The sequence below is a fragment of the Diadema setosum genome, chromosome 8 (genome assembly GCF_964275005.1).
Source record: "Diadema setosum chromosome 8, eeDiaSeto1, whole genome shotgun sequence".
In the NCBI taxonomy this organism is placed as follows: domain Eukaryota; kingdom Metazoa; phylum Echinodermata; class Echinoidea; order Diadematoida; family Diadematidae; genus Diadema; species Diadema setosum.
Window position 1 is genome coordinate 17,646,848 of NC_092692.1, and position 20,332 is coordinate 17,667,179.

The window sequence follows — 20,332 nt, forward strand, 5'->3', positions numbered from 1 at the left end:
CATTGTCTGCTTCTACCCCCACCCCTTTTATAGTGAAAGAGACTAACGTGTTGAATGGTTCATTCCTCAAATCATCTAACACATCAGAATTGTTCATCTACTGCCAAAGAGCTGCAGATTTATACTTGCACTTCAATGTCATCAGTCTGACAAACAACTTTATCATGAACACAAAAAAGAAAGAAAAAAAAAAACCCAATAATGTTTCAACTATTAATGATTTCTTTTTTACTAGATGAGACTGAGTTTGTTTAGCATAAAAGGGACATTCCCGACGATTTTCACAATTTCACATCATGTAGTACATATATCAACAACTCCATGTATAGATTCGTGGACTTTGTTGTGGTCCTTGAGCAGAGAAGCCAATAAATTGAAAATCTTAAACAAATTACACTGAACAGTGTTGATGACATCAGAGCCTCATATATTTCAGAAATGTAGCAGTGCAATTCCATTACAAGACCACTTGCTCAAGAAGTTCACCTGTGAAGAATCTATGCATGCCTTCTTCTTTTGTTCTGCTTCCGTGAGCCCGGACTCATGCATTCTTATGGTGAGGCTGCCATGTCATCATCCTTGTTCATTGCACTTTGTCATAGATTTTGAAAACATTCTCATTCCTCATTCCAATCACTATAATTTCTGAAACTCTGTACTCAGTTTAGCTGATTTATAGTTGTTCAAATGTAAAAGTCTGAAAACCACCCGGAGGTCCCCTTTAAAGCAATGCCACTCTAGAGTCTTGCATGCACTCAGTACTCTTCAATACTCAAACTAAATATGATATTCATCTAATTTTGAGAAACAGAGTAGAAAACCCAACATAATTATTAATGGCTTGTTTGGAAACAATAGAACAAAATCTTCAATTCTAATTGGAAAGAAAATTAAGTGAACCAAACAACAAGCAAAAAAAAACCAAACAAACAAAAGAAAAAATTATTACACCTCTGAAGATCCAGTGATGAGTTGTTAGAGTGGTGGCATATATACTTCAAATGATAGCTGAATTCTACACATCAGTGACTTTCCCCTTGAACATGTTCCCTATTCGATACTTAACAACAGGCATACGAGGCCCATCTGTTTGGAAAGACATTGCATAAAACAGAGTTGCACAAGCACAAGACTCGCTGAATGCACACTGTTCATTAGTCTCCTCCACATTTTAAGGATATCTTTTGGACAGACCAGGGGCAAGACACTTTGTGCCCACAAACGAGCAGTTGACAAGAATCACTTCCACTCAGAGGGTTTGTGCCACAAACCAGCACATCCCTCCTTCCCTTTCACATAATCATTTACAGGGGCACTGAAGGCATGCTCGCTTTGTAACACTTTTATCTAGAAACTAATTTCTGTGGAGTAAAAAGCTCGGCTCCTAGAGAATGTAGATGAAAAATACAAATGTACCCCATCCATCCCTCCAAACCCTCCCCTCCCCACCCCCCTTCTCCATCACCCCACTGCTGCCACTGGAGTCATGCGGGCGTCTCCAGTTAGCGGGCGTAGGTAGCGATGCGGTACTTGCACACCGGGCAGTGGTGGTTGGCGTTCTGCATGCTGTCCACGCAGAATGGAATGAAGCAGCACAACCACAGGCTACAAAAGAAAGAGATTTGAAAAAAAAAAAATGACAAGTCAAATGCTTCTCTTGCCGTAAAAAAGACATCACACACTGCAATGAAACCAACATCACTGCAGTGGATTCATGTGATTCAGAACTGTGGATACAACACTTTGAGATAATCCCCTAGATCAATGCACTATCAATAGCTTCACAAAATGTGATGAGCAGTAACATGTCATACACAAGTTACACAAATAAGAAACTTAAAATCTCTCCTAATATCATTCCATCAAGTATCATCATATTCAAAATTAACAACTGACAGGATATTAACATGTATACCTGGTATCAACAATCTTAAATAATTTGCTAATGCTAAAAGAGTCCATACATGTGGTAAGACAGTCACAAACTTCACTTTATTGAACAATCATCATGCAATGAACATATTTGAAACATTACATTACATGATATGTACTGGAAGTATTATATCAATACAATTTTTTTTTTTCACAAAGGAACGATCTGTCTTTCTACACTTACCTTTCAGTCTATTGGGAAAAACAACCATTTTGCATATTTTGTTCAAATAACAAAGATGAAGTTTGATTCACCTCCTCTAATGAAAGCACACAATATTTGACATTTGATGTGACGTTTTTCAAAACTTCAAGTGAATCAGTGTATGTTGAGCATTTGAACAATGTACTGCTTTATGTCAAGTGGCAAAAACAAACAAAAAGAGGTTGGTGTTGTGTGATAATTTTTCAACATTGCTATAAAATTCATGTTGGTAAAATGAGTTCTGTGGATGAAAATCAGCATGTCATATAGCATGTATTCATGTAAGGCAAAACAATGACACATTAACTAATCATGATCCCTTACCAGTTATGTACAGGAATAGTGAATTATGTTGATAACACACAGTACTAAGCAGTAACAGGGAATGACAACAAATAAATGGAAGCACACACAATGAGCCAACCATTCTGCATAATGATAATTCAGCACGGCACAATAACACATCAATGTGTTTTTAGTGAACAATGCAGTAAATCACCACCACCATCACCAAAATAAAAATGAAAAAAAAAAATCTGAGAGGGCTTTCATACTTTTTGTCTCTTGCCATTCAACAATACAGCTTCCTATTAAACTTGAATGAGCTTTTATACTATCTTTGAGGGTATCCAACTTGTAAGTTCATGGGGCAGCAGAACAAATGATTGGAACCTTGCCAGGAAGAGGTTGGATATAACAAAACCTGCTATGACCAGGTAATTTTACAGGTCCTGACTCTTTATATCAATTTGTTTTTGTACCCTTTTATACGTAAAGCTTTTATAATCACTGAAACTTTGGTGCCCTGAGTTAAAACAGTGTATGCAGGTGATTGACTGCTTGCCAAGAAATCACCTTAAGTACTTCCATGTACTCGTCAAAACTTGCCAAACTGATGTCATTAATTGCCTGTTTACATGATATCCCTGTTGTTCTTGGGATTTTAATCACTTGGTAGGCAGTCGCATACACAGTACTGACAGAAAACAGTAGTTTGTGATTTTTTTTTTAAAATCATTGTTATTCTCTGTTGTACCAGAAAACTTTTTGCCCCCTTCCCTTTATTCTCTGTCTCATTGCAGTAGTCATCCATCTTCTGTTGTCATTTCTCAGTAGGTGACTTTGTATAAGTAGTAATATTAGCCAATGACTAAAAGTTGTAGAACCTACATTTGTTTGTCTGTTTAGATCTTTATTCATTTTGTTGTCATGACAGTTGGTGAGAAGTTGGAGATACCCTGTAAGGCTAGACTACACTGCAGACCACTACCTTATCAAGAAAACGAAATATAAGAAATTTGTAAGAGCAAATCAATTTGTGTTCTTCTCATGCCACAAACCAGCACTGGGTAAGATGTGAAACATCCACACCAATACCAATAAAAGAATTCATTAAACAATGATCTACTCTTGCGGACACTGCAAAGAGACAATGGCTTTATAAAGGGAGAACATTCAATTAATATCCTTTTTGTTCCTTCTTGTTTTTGTAATGTCAGAAGACACACCCTAATACAACTTTCTAAGACATGCATGACTCCAACTGTAGCACTCTGCAAGTCATGCATGAGCCCTGTTTGATCATGACGAACGACATACCCAAAGAAAAACATGAGCAGGCAGATGAGCCAGGCCATGGTTCCCGGCTCGTGGGAGACCACAGTGGTGACCTGGTTCTGACAGTTGGGGCACTTGGTGTTGGTGGGCAGGTCACCGAAGTGCTGGACTACGGTGGTGACCATGGTCGTCGTCGGCTGCCCAACGATGACCGTCGCCGGGGGTTGGCCAGGGGGAGGAGGGCCAGCCGGATAACCACCCTGTGGGTATCAGAGTGAGGCGAAGCAACACAAAGGAGATGGATATGGAGCGAAATGTAATGGAACACAATGCATGACTTGGTGGGGTTGTATCTAAGGACCCCTCAACTGATAAACCCATCCTCATTCTTTGCACAAACAGCCTGAACAATTTATTTGCTTGGAATGGAAATACTGCCCCAATTTTTTTTTCCTGCTCAAATTACACTTGTCTTCAACTGAAAATGAATGGCTAATGACAACCTTAACCGTCATTCTTTAATCTGAACAACTGAATTTGCCTCATTACAGCTTGTACTCTGGTCTCTGTTCTTGAATTTGGGCACAGAAAAAGGATGAGGACATGTGGAAATCTGCTGAAAATGACAGCTGTGGTTACAAGAAAACAATATCATTCCCAACAAATGTGTGAAGGCACACATGTACACAAAATAGACATAAACATTTGTGACTACAACAACTGACCAACATCTTAGTGTGATGACAATGAATACAAAGAATGTGCCACTGCAAATGAAAGCACACATAATGTCAACAACAAGCAGTAAATCTATACAACACAGTGGGAAAAAAGTGTTCATATTTCAGTGTATGTATCAGCATGTCTACTACATCATTCTTTTCCCCAGTGACAAATTAAAATGTTAAAAGTGATAATATATTTAAGGAAGTAAATCTTAATGCAAACTGCAATTCACAGCAGTTAAAGTAATCAAGTGGGTTGCAAATAACATTTGCACAGCGTCAGTATAAAAGGAAACAAGAAAAGCACTTGGAGAGCGCAGACCTCCGCCAATTAGCTCTTTCCACGCATACATGCATGCTGAAAATCGGCAGTGGCATTCACACATACAAGAATTAGCGGGATACAGATCTTGAGATTTGCATCACGATCATAATCCCGCTATATCGGTACGTGTGAATATGGCTTTAAAGGCCTTGTGTTTACCTCATCTGCTTCCTGTTGCGCGGCGCCTTGAGCAGAGCATGCGCTTAGTGTGCGTAAATGCAAACCTCAAATACGCGCAGCTTGAACTCCCAAGCACACTGACCCTAGCATCTGCCAAAAGACAAAAAAAAAATAAAAATAAAAATGATAATAATAATAATAATACATCCATATAAAATTTGTACAAATTTCTGGACCCCTACCAAAATTCAATCATCTGTTACCTTGTATCATTATTACATTGTTTTGTATTCTTTTTTCATCCAAATACATTCATCTTCAGCCATTCACAACTTTTTGAGTTATTTCGCAAACAGATTAAACCAAGTACTGCCGACAAAAACATAACCTCCCTGGCGGATGTAAAAAAAAAAAAAATCTTCATAGAAGTTGAAACCAACAAGCAAAGTCAATCATAATAAAACAATTAAGTGACTATAGCACTTTCATATTCAACCATAGTTGAGACAGTACATTAGATGAAAACTATGAAATTAACTGTTATCTAACATGGTCTGAAGTTAAATCTGGCTGATTCATCAAAAGAGAGAATGCAAGAAAACTTGCTTTATGAATGCAAACTTTCAACATTGGCACTGCCACTTTCAAGTACTGGTATCTATGTGTATTTGTTTTGTTTTGTTTTTAAATAGCCAACAATGAAAAAGAGAAAATGAAGAAAATAAAAGCATTTGTGAATCAAAACCCTGCCAAGGATGCATGTGGTTGCAAATACTGGTAATAGAACTGTTTTTTACCGCATAATAGGCCTATATACAAGTGTAGTTCTGTTTGGTTGCGTGTAATTAGCTTCAAGCACGTATTGCCATATTTCGACATAAGTACATGTATTTCTCACTCTTCTAACATCAACAACTGGGGAGGGGGGATCTTTGACCATGCACAGACCATTATTGCTGACTTGGTATGAAAATCATACACATTATGTGAATGGGTACTATCAGGCATACAGTGTACATATCTGGTACATAGAATACAAACACGCACATACACACAACAAGATTAATGAAATACTCATGTGCTGTGAAGGACTCACATAATTATGTGCACATACTTAAAGCATGTCATACATTGGCACTTGCAAATGGACGGAACAACAACAACAAAATCTTTCAATCAAATCTATTTTATACTGCTACGTCACAGTGTCAGCCCTGTTTTGCACAATCAACAGTTAGCAATCGGTCGCAAATTGCGTAATCAACAAGATTGATAAAATAAAACATCATGGCCACCCACTGCATTAGTAATACCAGGCGTGCTATGTATGAAACGCATCAAGTACGGGGGAAATACTAGCAGCAGGCAGCAGAAGTTACTGATCAAAATGGCAGCGTCGAATCTCACTGCATATCAAGCGAGAGCTGAATAGACAGAACTGGTTGAATTGAACACATTAAATCAATCTGCTAAAAAATTATGGGGAAAAAAGTGACAAATATTTACAAAATTTGTAAGGTATACAAAAAGCTACAGTAAAACTAGATATTTTCACTTGACTAATTGTTCGCGCTTGGCCAGGTAAGAAGAGTTTTGCGTGTTTTTAATTCTGCAGAATCAAGACATCAACTATTGGTACATATGGCAAGTAAAAATATTCACATATCAAATCTTTTATTTTCTAGTTTCTGGTTGCATGAAGTGTGCAAAAATTTCACCACTGCGAAAATGTCCACTTTCACAGTATTTTTTAAAATGTGTGACCAATACAACCCTGTATTAAAGGCATAATTTACCATTTGCAGATGAAAGCATTAGTGCTATAAAATAGTTCTAAAATGTGAGTTAGGGATAGAAACAACCACTGTCAAAATTTGAATCCGCATAGTCGATGTTAAGTGTTGTTAAATACACAAATGTGAACAATAGTTATAATAAAAATGTTTCCAGACTAAACCGTATACAGTTACGGTTTATTGAGAAAAACCCTGATATCTCCTTATATTTTAGGTTTTATAGCAAATATTTCATATGGTAGGATGTTTTATGATACAACAGACCTACACATATGCATCAAAATGATATCTTGAAAATTTTTGAAATCACTGCTCCCAAAGGTAAACTGGACCTTTAAAGTTGAGTTATAAAATGAGTTTGAAAATTCTTCAACTGAAAAAAAAAAACACTTTTGAACAATAAGGTTTTTGAACATGGGAGTTAGATTTTCCCTCTACCCTATCTAATAGAATATTAACAATGAACAGAAAATTTCATAATCAAAAGATAGAGCACCAAACTCATATGCTGTTTTGTTGTTGTTGTTGTTGTAACTTGATGGGTTAACCCTATGGGTAATAGTTATATTTTTTTCCAGTTTAGTTTAGTGTCATTAGCATTACAAATTGATACAGACAATATACAATAAGACAAGAAGGTACAAGATGAAAAAAAGTACACAAAGTTCACAAATCATACAATTTTGAATTAATGTGGCAGTATGACCATTCAAGCAAAGACAATAATTGGTGGGGGAAGCAGCAAGGAATGAGAAAGCTCTTGTGATTAGCTGATCAATGTGCTATAACATGCATGTACACATCTGGCTGAGAACAGGATAACATGTACTGTCTACGATGAGATTGTATAATTAAAGGGACTGTACAGTACTGGTGGAGGTAGGGATTCATGTTTTGAACATTCCTAAGTGAGATAATGAAAAGCCTCTTATGAAATATGAAAGAGCATGTAATTTTAAGAAGGATTCAACGTTTATTTGACGAAAATTGGTTTTCAGATGGCTGAGATATCCAAAAAAGTGCTAATAATAAAAGGCGACATGCCCCAACTTTATTAGTATCTCTTTGTTTCACCTTGTTTTTGGATATCTCAGCCATTTCAAAACGGATTTTCATTGAATAAACTTTTGATACCCCTTAGAACCGCATGATCTTTGACATCTCACAGAGTGGTTTCTAAATATCTCACAAAACGTTAAAAGCTAAATCTTCACCTCGACCAGAACTGTACACACCCTTTAAAGGCATAATTAACCACATATGCAGAAGAAACAAAAACCCAGCATTAGTGCTTTTAGATAATTCTAAAATGTCAGTCAGGATAAAAACAACCACTGTAAAAATTCGAATCCGTATAATCGATGCTAAATATGGTTAAATGCACAAAATGTGAACAATATTTATAATAATAAAAATTTTTCCAGACTAAAATGTCTACAGTTACGGTTTAATGAGAAACATACTTTTATCTTTTCAGGCTTTATTGCAAAAGTTATGGTAGGATGTTTCATAATACAATGGACCTACACATATGCATCAAATGTGATATCTTGAACATTTTTTAAAATCACTGCTCCTAAAGGTGAAAAGGACCTTTAAAGCAGACTTTAGTTGGTTCTGATAGGCATGCAATCATTGAGTTTTGGCACACTCTGTTACATTTCATAAAGACGAGGCTAGACTTTAAATAGACAAGAAGTGAGAAGGGTATATCCCACTGAGTGGTGGGAGAACCTTCACTCTCGGTTTGCATTCAAGTATGAATGACTCTACTCTGAGATGTAGAGTGCATGAATTCACACAGAATTGAAAAGTAGCAGACCGCTAAGAGGCACTTAACTGTACAAGACACTGCCCAGTGACAAAAGAGATGCATGAATGGCAGAAAGGCAAATATTATGCTTTCCTCCACAACAATAGGACATTCTGGTTAACGTTATCATCATTAGTAGCAGCCTTTCTAATTGTTTTTGTTTCTTTTTTTTTTTTTGCACTTACAATATAATTTGCATCCAGTCACACTTGCTGACTGATCAGCATACTGTACATAATACTGTGTAAGCTGTTATTTTCGCGAGGGTTTGATTTTCACGAATTTCACAAATCACTGTTGAACCGTGAATTCAACAACGTGTGAAAATGTCGCCATGCGCTGGGGTAATAGTAGGCCTACACGTACAATAGCCTCAATTTCAATTTGGGAAAACAACATCTTGCAAAAATGTCCGAGGCCTCCTCATTCACGAAAATATCTGCATGCGAAAATAACAGCTTATTCCGTATGGGGATCCAATAGGCATGAGGGGGACGGATTAGTCTTAATTCAAGACTGATGTAATTCTACCAATATATCGTAGTAGTAAAGCATACAGTCAAAAGTATGTGAGCTAGGAGGTATATAAAGTTAAATGAGGCAGTTTGAACAGTATCAACCACCTATGTCAATAAAAAGTTTTCAGAAAGTGACCTCAGTCATTTGACAAATACATGTTCAGCATATCTAGACAGATTTATCAACATTCAGAGAATATCTCACTGAGTAGTGATTGTTTACAAATGCTAAGGGTTTTGGATTTAGCCAATTTTTTTTTCAAATTTTGAAGAAAAAAAAATCAGAGTTTGCTTCTGTCTTTAGCAACACTTTCAGCAACATTCAGTTTAAATTAGCAACATTTATAAACAAAAAAGTTTGAGAAAGAATTTGCAAAGAAACATTGAAATTCACAAAATAAAATCACTTAGATTTATATCTAAACAGCTGAAATATGAGGTGTTTGTCATTTCTGCACATGAAATGAAAAAGAAATTGTGAGAGCATGATATTGTCAACTTGCTGATTTGAATATTCATAAGGACTGGTCAGGAAATGTTTTCCCCCAAAATGTGAAATTTTTAAAATTTCATAACTTCCTTATTTCTTGTCTGATTTTTGTCATTTTTTGTATCATTCTGTACAGAATATTTTTCTCCTTCTTTTGAAGTTTATTTATTTTTGGGGTGGATTGCCTCTTTAAGTGTCAGTGAATGATGGAGATGACAGACATCACTTTGCAATCAAAGGAAAACTGCAAGCACTGGCATCTTATCTTGTTTCCCTTTTCCTGTAATGATGAATGCTAAAAAAAAAAAAAAAAAAAAAAAAAAAAAAAAAAAGGAAAAATAAAATGAGTGCTAGCATGTTTGGATAATGGCAATGCAAGAAAAAAAAAAAGCAGACTCAATAAAGACTAATAAAAGTGGATATTTTTGCGCAACTAATTTTTCACGCTCGGCACGGTAAGAAGAGTTTCGCATGTTTTTAATTCCGCAGAATCAAGATATCAACAACTAGAACATATGGCAAGCAAAAAATATTTGTTGTGATTTTATTTTCGTGCTAGTTTCTGGTTGCGCGAAATGCGCTAAAATTTCCATACCGCAAAAATTTCCCCTTTTACAGCACACAATGACATACACTGTCAACAACTTTATGAGTGAGAGGCAGTGGTCACGAGGTCACTTATTATTCCACACACACACTGCATTACCTGGTACGTGTTTCCTCATACTAGTATGTTCATGAAATGTATGTGTATGGATTCCTTTGTACACACCCATTAGCCTCTCAGATTGCAATTGTTACATGCCACAAGAAAAGTTATCAGTTTTTGGAACAGTTACTGAAAAAAACAAGAGACCCGGGGGTCTTGCGCTCACCTGAGTATCGCAAGTTCACCTTTCACGCAGTCACTAATCTGAACTACAGTATTCAAAGCTCTACCAAAATTTGCCCTGGAGGCATTCTCAAGTAGAAGATGAAAATGTACAACAACGGCCCAATTTTTTTAAGATTCCTAAATTTTGGGGGATTGAGGGCCCCCTGGATGGGGCATGGTGCCCATTTTAATAAATTGAGATCCTAACCTCCTAGGGATACTACCTGCCAAGTTTGGTGAAAATCGGTCATGGGGTTCTCGAGAAGAAGATGAAAATGTACAATTTAGGCCCCATTAGGACCCCTCCCCACCCCCTCCCCTGGGTCCCAAGGGGGGGCACCCCTGATTCCGCCATGAACAAACTTGAAGCTACAGTCATCAATGTACTAACTCATAGTATTAACTTAGCTCTATCACTTCTGGTTCTAGAGAAGAAGATTTTTAAAGATTCCTTAATTTTGGGGGGTTTGGGCTCCCCTGGGGACCCCCTAGGTGGGGCATGGTGCCCATTTTATCAAACTGAGATCCTAACCCCCTAGGGATGCTACCTGCAACGTTTGGTGAAAATCGCGGTCCTGGGGTTTTCAAGAAGAAGATGAAAATGTATTAGTTTACGCACGACACACGATGGACGCCGGACACCGGAGGAAGAACAATCACAATAGCTCACCTAAGCCGAAAACCCACAATAAGGCAAAACTCAAATTAATTTGTCACAGTACAAAGATCATTTGGTGAAAAATTTTGAATTCATGAACTGCATGTGCCTGAACAACAGCGAAGATCATGACTCTGCACATTCATAGTGTATAGACCTATACTGTACACATGTGAAGTGTCACGCCTAGTACAACTTGTAAAATCATCGAATTAAAAAAAAGGAAAAGAGCTTTTATCACAATGTTGTTCACAAATACACACTGTGTGGGGAAATTACTTCACAGGCTTTGAATTTTAATCGGGATGGACTGATGTTTGCATTGATATCAGGAAGTGGACTATATAGCTGGAGATTTGTGTGTGTGTCTACCACACACTAAAGACTATAGGAATTTTGCAAAGCAGTGCGAGAAAGTCAACTTTTGAAAACCATTAACTTCGGGTGTGTGTGTGTGTGACATGAACAGGCCTAATGAGCGCTCGTAAAAGTCATGGGATTTCCCAGAGGTCATGCAAACACACTGATGCCTGATAATCATACCATGAATACCTAGAAAGGTGATATCTGGACTGCTTGAGCTCTTATCACACATAATGCAATAGTACCAGTCATATGAGCTGGCACAGATGAAGCACAGCATGGCAACAACAACATCATGCACAGTACAAAGTGATCAGATGTATCACAAAAATGTTATTATGAACATGCTATACAATAGTCAAATTTTTCTAGTATGCTAGTGTATACAATGGGTCAAGATCTGGAGATTAAAAAGCATGCATACTTTACAAATAGGCATACTTGTCCCCCCCCCCCCTCCTTAATAAACTATTTTGAGTCTTTCTATCATTATGGATCTATACCAAGTAGGTCAAATTAATTGCCTTTCCATCAGGTCTCAATGTCAAGAGTTCTCACAAATATCCCTACTGTACTTTTCTGTTTATCAAAATAATGAAAATGATGTGATATTCATAAATGACACTGATAATGACAAAATAAATGGTATTTAATGAGTATAATGAAGAGAATAATATAGTCATCAGCATTCAGACTAGCTTCATCAGTGATGGTTATTAATGAGCTATCACTGTTCTCCCAGTGGGCCATTCAATTATCACTCCACGAGGATCAGCCTGTACGCATCAGTTTGCAATGTCTTGGTCTGGAGCCCACGTGGACACAATTGTACAGTTGTAGGTGCATACAACCTTGCCCAAGGTTGCTGTGTACCAGACAGAATTAAACCAAACCCATATTCAATTCTTTTCCCCTGCACCCTATACCACAGTACTCCAATGTGTATCAAAGAGTTTACAGTCAAAAATGTTTACAGAGGCTACTTGTCAAGAGTGGCCAAGTTCCTATAGTGGATACCTATATTTGTATAGTATAGCCTCCTACTTAATTATTTCTGCTGCTGCACACCTTTATTTCATTTCATTTCATTTATTTGGCAAAATATAAAACAATATACAACATGCAACAAGAAACAAATACATGCCAGGACTCCTAAGAAGCAAATTTGTGCTTGTGGCTGGAGCCCTCAAACCAAAAAGGATAAAATATTGTACTCAACCAACACTTTTTGTGATATGGACCAATATATACAGAAGATTAGTCCAAATTGAAATAACACATATGTGTACTTAAGTCATCTGTTATTGACACAAAAACATGTCTTAGCTTAATTTGTTGGCAGACACACACACACGCACACACTCGCACATCCATCCTTAATAGTATACAGAGAAAAAGAGATGAGAAAAAGAAGGGTAGAGGAAGAAAGGAAGTCTAGTCAGTCATGGATACCATCTGTCTAAATACACTCTGTTTTAATAATACTTTAAATCTGGAAAATGTAGTGCTAGATTTAAGGTCACCATCAATAGAATTCCATTCCTTGACACCTTCCCCAGAATCATGCATCATACAGCAGCCATTTAATTTCAATACTATCATGAATATTTCATTCTGTGTATAATGACATGGTAAGCAGGTAAGATACACTTTCTGTCATGGGTCCATTTGACATTTCACCCTTGCAGGCACATGTGACTCACTGCATGTAATCATAGAACTATTTAGGCCTAATTCTCTGGTTATTTTGCTGTTTGTTTTTTTATTCATCAAGGAGAAAAGAAAGTGGAAAAGATATGTAAATGGATAATGGAAATGCTGGAAGATGAATGCATCTTGAGTGGCTGAGCAAAATGATGGAGGGAGGGGAGGGCACAGGATGTTGGTGGATGATACCGGAGCTGAGAGGGGAGTGGCCGACACCTACCCAACGACACACATGAGCAGGCAGAACATCCAGGCCATGGTACCAGGATCGTGGCTAACTTGAGTGGTCACCTGGCTGCCACAGTTGGGACACACGGTGTTGGCCGGCATGTCGCCGTAGGTCTGCACCACGGCGGTCACCATGGTAGTGGGTGGGGAGGTGACCAATAGCGGGTCCGTCTGCATGTGGGAACACATCAGAGGTGCAACGGTCTTGTGGATGAAGACTGGGGGAGGCTTTCCTCCCTTCGTAGTCACATCAAAAAACACCTTGCATTGGAGTTGAAGCAGGCTCTAAGCCATATTATGCCCCATATCCCTTTCACACTTGAATAGCAAACTTCACCTAGGGAACTCCTGAGTGACGCTGTAGTATGTAATCAAAACACTTACTTATTAAACCTTAATGAAGATTTTTTTTTTTTTTAATGTGTGTGTGTGAGCATATCAAGCTGCCTATGTACTACAATCACACAAAATTCTCTGATCACTGCCTAACTGATGTCATCTTCTTGCCCTAAGAATGATGCTCTGGCAAAGTTGAAGGCACTTTCTCACTTTTTCAGTTTTAAAAGCTTCCATTAAGTTCATGAATCATTTTTATGCAAAAAAAGCCGGACAGAAAATAGGTCCAATACACTATTAACCCATTAAAGACTACGGTAATCCTCGATAATCCATCAGCCTGGTGTCTATGGGAAATGTGTGTTCAAAATCAGCTCATCCTAGCAGTAGCCTCCCCTCGCGTGGAAAACAAAACAAAACAAAACAAAAAAAAAATCCCTAAAAAACATGGCACCCAAAACACTGTAACAAATGGGATTGCCTTTCCTTTGATATGCCACAGTGGCTTTGGGGTATAAAGACAGCTAGGATTTGGACTGGACATCACTTTATTACTAATTATCTGGCAATTAACCCCAAAAAGTGAATTTTCACCCAACTTTGAGATACAAGGTCTTGTCACCCTAGCTATGATGTATATCAGAGGGTGGCTTCATTCAAGCTCCCATTTCTTTTTTTGAATAAAACTCAAAAGATGACAAACCATGCAATGAGTAGAAAAGGGCCATGGTGGAAGCAATAGGACATGAGAGAGAGAGAGAGAGAGAGAGAGAGAGAGAGAGACAGACAGACAGACAGACAGACAGCCTCCAGCAACTGATGCCTTGTATCATTGCATTATGAAGCACTGGAAGAAATGTTGGCAGAGGGATTAATTACCTATTATAATCTATTCAAAGTCATAAAATGGGATAATGGTGCTATACATGAGACATAATAAGGAATATCTGTATAATTATCTGCGATATCCCATAGTCACCATAAACACCCACAGACGCCACATACATGTATGGGATACAAGATCGATTAGTTGAAAAAGCAGCGATGTCATCATTTGTTTACAATTTTGTTGAATGTTTTCATCGCAGGATGAATTGAATGCCAATGATTTCTTACAGTAAATAAAAACTATTTTCTCCTCAAGACTCAATACAATAAAAGTTGTCCATGTTTCATTACTTGTTTGCCGTCAAAGAGTAGATGTTTTTGAGAGCTGTCAGTTGGAATGCACTCATGTGGAAAATTGGCTGGCCTCTTGAGGTGTTTTTGCACGCGTGTGCTCTGGTCTGATTTGGGTTAATATTGCTGCCAAGGCTCATTAAAGGAATTAAACAATTGTGAGGAATAGACTTGGTCCTAGTAGGGTGTCCCACAAATCAAATGAATAACATGAGAGTACGACAGTACGACTGTCAGTTGAAAACATGATCTCTCAGAGAGTAGGCACTGTGGCAAAAACAAAGCAAAACATAATGGTGATGGTTGTCAAGGAGAAGCAAACAACGCCTTACAGCTTTCAGCTGCAGTACAGGGTATTGCTATAAAACGCATTCTGTTTTCGTTCTACTATTGCATGTGGTACGTACAACGTTCGTTTTTTTTTTGTGTCACACACAAGACAATGTGTTCGATGTGAACTCATACTGGATACTGACAGACCTTCATACTATCTGCAATCACGATGACTTTGTGGATACTATCAACCTGTGAAGGGGATTTAATTAACACTGTACAGTATCTAGGAGCTGCTGAAGCGACGATGGATGGAATTTTCATTTTGGCATGATATTTTTCACGGAAACAGCATGGTTTTGATTTTGTGAACCAAAAGTTACTAATGAAAGATGGCTGCATCGATTTCTCTTCATGTTTCACATTGAGTTTAATTGCATCGCAAACCACGTTTCATTTCTGAAAGCCTTAGACGACATATAGTACACATTTGTAACAATGCAAAAGCTCTACAATGATTACATAAAACACCCACCAAAAAAAAAAAAAAAAAATGTGACGAATGGAAAACTACACTGAGTAGACAGGGCAAAAGCAATGTCGGATGTTCTCCGTTGCTAAGCAACAAGCCCAAAGGAAGCAGAAAAGTGGACGTTTCCTGAGACATACCCAAAGAGACACATACAGAGACAGAGGAGCCAGGCCACCATGCCAGGCTCATGGGTCACTTGGGTGGTCACCTGGGACCCACAATTAGGACAATTGGTGTTGACCGGCATGTCACCATAGGCGGACACCATTGTGGTCACTGTCGTCGTAGGCTGGGCGCTGACCACCACTGTGGCCGCCTGCGTCTGGGTAGGAAGAGTTGGAAGGCATTGGCACACTGGAAAAACGAACTCCTGGAGTGCAGCATGATGTTTTCTATGCATGATATTTTTAAACCTGCAGTAACATGCATTCACCCATTTGGGCCTTCAAGCCTGGCTACACACAGGCCTGTTGAACGTCAGGTGGCTTTATCATACGTGACGTGAACTACAGCTGTGATTATAGACTATCCTAATGTATACCAAGGAGTGAATTTCCTTTCTTTCGTCAGATGAAATGAAACAAAATGCATCAAAATGAAACTGTGAGCAAAATTACAAGATGATAAGCTTTGCATCAAGAAGTTACAAGTATTCAAACCAAAGGGGGACAGATACATTAGAATACCATGTCTGTGTAATAATTTAAAAGGGCAGCCCCATGTCGACATTGTAACAAAGAGCCTTCCCTCTTATATGAATATGATTTCTCTGCTACAAACTTCCCATTCTTTTGCTCATAAACCTGGCCTACTAAATTGTATACACCTGCAGAATTGCAAAGTATATTAAGTGTGGGTGTCCTTTTTTTTTTCCAATTAGGCACTGTATACGCTGTTATTTTCACGTACAGATATAAGGGAGTTCACGGTTAGCGCGTGTCTCATTTGAGCCCTACACCACAGACTCTCAAACAACTTGGACATGTGTTGTGATCAAGAATTCCTTGTTGAACCATGGCACCTTGTATTAAATCAATGCTCACGAAATGCATGGAGAGATTTTGCTAATCAGTGATGTTGATGAATGAATTACTTACACCTGTACGTTCTAATTCAGTCTAAAACACATGCATTGTAATGACATAATTCAGATTCCTAGTTGCCCAAGGATTCTATTCATTTTAAAGTCAGTGGCAAATACACAGACAGTCTCATTTGACCTTTGTTTTGCACATGTGTATGCGCAAATCACAACCGTGAACTCCCTTATTTTCGCGAATGATGAGGCCATAGACATTTTCACGAGGTGTTGTTTTTGCGAATTGACACCGACGCTTACAATGTACATTAATGCACTATCAACAGGGCGCATGGAGACATTTTCGCTTGTTGTTAAATTTGCGATCCAACTGTGATTTGCGAAATTCGCGAAAATTAAACCCTCGCGAAAATAACAGCTTATACAGTAACTTAAATTTGGGGAAGTGTACAAATAATGGGAAAGTGGGTTGTTGAATGTGTGGAAAGAGGAGTGCTGGCAATAAAAACTTTAATATTTCAGATACCAACCCTCTTTAGGCTCTTTGCATCACTGCAATTTAGGCTGGTTTACTCACAAATTTAAATTTTGTTCATGTCTGTTTGACAATGGATCTTCCTGACAACCTGAAAGGCTGCCCAAGGTCTGCCTGACACAGCAGCAACTGATATCTAAGCAAACTTATTCAAAGTTTTGAAAAGTGTCTTTGAGTTACAAGCTAATAGAATCTATAATATAGCTCTTGCTACATCAGGATGGAAGAAACATTTCCATAAATTTGAATATGTTTAATAAACCAGTCTATTGTAACCACATGAGGGAACTTTCTCACATGGATCTTATCTGTCGCTAGAAATGGAGAGCAGTATAAATACCACACTCAAGTGACTTTTCTGTGTTCATACCATGTCTCTTGATCAGAAAGTATGGCTCAAAGGGCAAGGTCTAATGAGCTCATATCTTTATTGCATCAGGGGAGTTTCACAATGCAATCAGTGTTTTGATGCTATGGAGAATGTGTAAACTTGTTTAGCAGTCCAATGTGCAATATGAGCATAAGCAAGAAATATTGGTAAAATCGTAACAAGCCTGACCAAAACCAAAAGTAGAATATATATAAGATGCTGCTAAAAATACAATGTAAAGCAAAGAAGGACCAATACAGAGAGGGGAATGCAAGAATAACAATTATATAGTATAACAATAATTATACAGGACATTCTAGTGCTGCATGAAAAAAGCAATTCTTGTCCCCTTGATTTTCACTACAGGAGCAGTTGCAATAAATACGCATTATGCAATAAATTTTTGGATATTTCTCCTCAAAAGGACTTGGTAAAGAGCTATTCCGTCAACTCCAAAATTACTCAATGTATATCCATACTTTAGAATGCACTCTAAATACATTCATCGTTGCTATGTAGGCAGGCTTCAGGGTAACCTTGTGTCACCTTCCTGGTTGTCTGGAAATGTCTTTCTTAGAAAACGTTTGAATTGAATTTGAATGATTATGTTGGTAAATTAGTCTATTGTGACTTTAATGTTTGTGTGACAATTTTGGTCATTTATCATCATAACTGCCACAGACATTTAACCAGCTAGGCCTACATAACTGTAAAAATTCACTGTAAGACAAGGTTAAAGAAGATCTAACATTTATCTGTCACTTTGTCAAGTTTACTGCTAAGGCTAAGGGTAAAAAAAAAAAATCTTTAATATCTTATCACTAGGTAAACACACAGACTTCAAAGTTTGGGGCTCAGCCATAGCCACCCACCCCAATGGAAGCTAATTACTTACAGATCAAACAAGTCTGGGTTGGCACTGGATCTAAAGACACTGATGGAAATACTAACTTGAAATAATTCTCATATCTGCACTGATAAATTATGGCATGGAAGATGACCTTTCTCCCCACTTGTGTCTTGAGATTCAAGCAAGGATGATAATCAGTACAAAGAGTAATGTGAATATATTGTACATACAAGTGTATTGCACAAGTCCACATCTTTTGTAATGATTTTTATTAGTTTGCCCATGGTTTCACCCACACTGTTGATGACGCCTGCTTGATATCTAGTGTGCAGTTCCCATTCAGACATATCCTTGTGACTTTATAGGCCATTGTGTATTAGCCTACAATATATAGACCAGCCATTCATTATCCCACAGAAATGTTTTTATGCACATAAGGCAGTGTGTTGGATGTTGTTCAATGATAATTTGTTGAATTTTCTTTATCTTCTCTAAATGTTGTTGACAAGTATTAGTTATAAATGTTACATCCTTTTCATCAAGCGGATGATGTACATGGATTAAACCAACACTTTCAAATTTCATATCTTTTGAACTGCTTGGGAATGTCTAAATTTCTTCAAATGTATTAAATTCAAGTCTTACTTGTACAATATAAAACTTCTCTGTATTCACTCAACCAACATGCACATTTGGGGGTAGTTTCCCTTTGAAGAATGAAGCACTTGCCTATCAAATACGGTTCCGTGACATTTGTTCCTGCAACAATTGCTCCCATGAAAGTATCTGCATGCTATTAATCAAAGCCAACATAAATTCTACCCACAAACATAACCCTAACCCTAATTCTAATCCTCACATCAAACTCAACCTCAAGCCTTATTACAACCCTAACCCGACGTCCTCACAGAAAATAAGATTAGAGCAACTGTTGCAGGAGCAAAATGTTTTGTCACCATTGAATCACTAGATACTCAATAACAAACTGCCAAGATTTTGGATTTGTTTTCATAATGTGCACACAGAACATTAAATGCTTTAAAAAAAAAAAGTAGCCAAACATGGATCATTATGGTGAGGTGTTTGAGAGGTCTGACATGGATCTGTATTCATGTATGTCTACACAGACAAAGTGCAAACACTAAAAAGCACGAGTAAACAGACAGAGGGCACCATTATATTGTAATCGATGTCTGACTCTCTTCAATATTATGTGCTTTGTATGCTGATGCACATCGATATGCATCACAATCTGCCTGCAGCATCCAAATCGGGTTGGCTTCACCATCACTAATTGAGCCAGTCCACTCTCATCAAATCAATTGCATAGACCCACTTATATTTTCATGTGGTGGTGTTGCTGATAGCAATAACAGGGTTAAGAAAAAACAACAATAACAACAAAAATCCACTTTTTGTCTGTTATCAATGTGGGTCATGACTACATGGATTATCCAGAAATAGCATTTGATTTTATACTGCAGTTTCTTTCTAAGGCAAGTCTGAGATACTCTATCATTTTGCAAGTTGCTCTATAGCGCTACCACAGTGACAACTTCAGAGGTTGGCAGCCAGTTGGCTGTTGCCTTCTTGCTGCAAAAAACAACCTCAACAACACACACATACACACAAAACAACAACAACAACTAAACATCAATATCCTGAAATCATGTTGCCTGTTTTTGTATTCTTTTAAATTCTTTTGAAAAGTGTAATGTTTTTTCAATTGACTGTTTATAAAACTATTGCAGGCAATGTTAATAAGTTACTTTTTACCGTGGCAACAACTTATCACACAAACTTGGTTGCAAGATTCTACACTATGTTTGCTTAGAAATTCTCCATCCTTTAAAAATCATATGCAACAACATCATCAGCAGTATTACCATTACCATCATGCTAATTTA

General features: G+C 37.7%; 1 protein-coding gene across 2 annotated transcripts in view; it reads right to left on the reverse strand.

Annotated features, from left to right (window-relative positions):
• Positions 1–1,466: 1,466 nt before the first annotated feature.
• The window catches only part of LOC140231936 (lipopolysaccharide-induced tumor necrosis factor-alpha factor homolog), a 32,626-nt gene continuing 13,760 nt past the window's right edge, over positions 1,467–20,332 (reverse strand). For both annotated transcript variants that reach the window (XM_072312083.1, XM_072312082.1), the window contains 2 exons: positions 3,737–3,954; positions 1,467–1,605 (listed from right to left, as the gene is read on the reverse strand). In XM_072312083.1, coding sequence (XP_072168184.1) covers positions 1,503–1,605; positions 3,737–3,954 — 321 coding nt within the window. In that variant the 3' untranslated portion in view covers positions 1,467–1,502. The remainder of the gene's footprint in view (positions 1,606–3,736; positions 3,955–20,332) is intronic.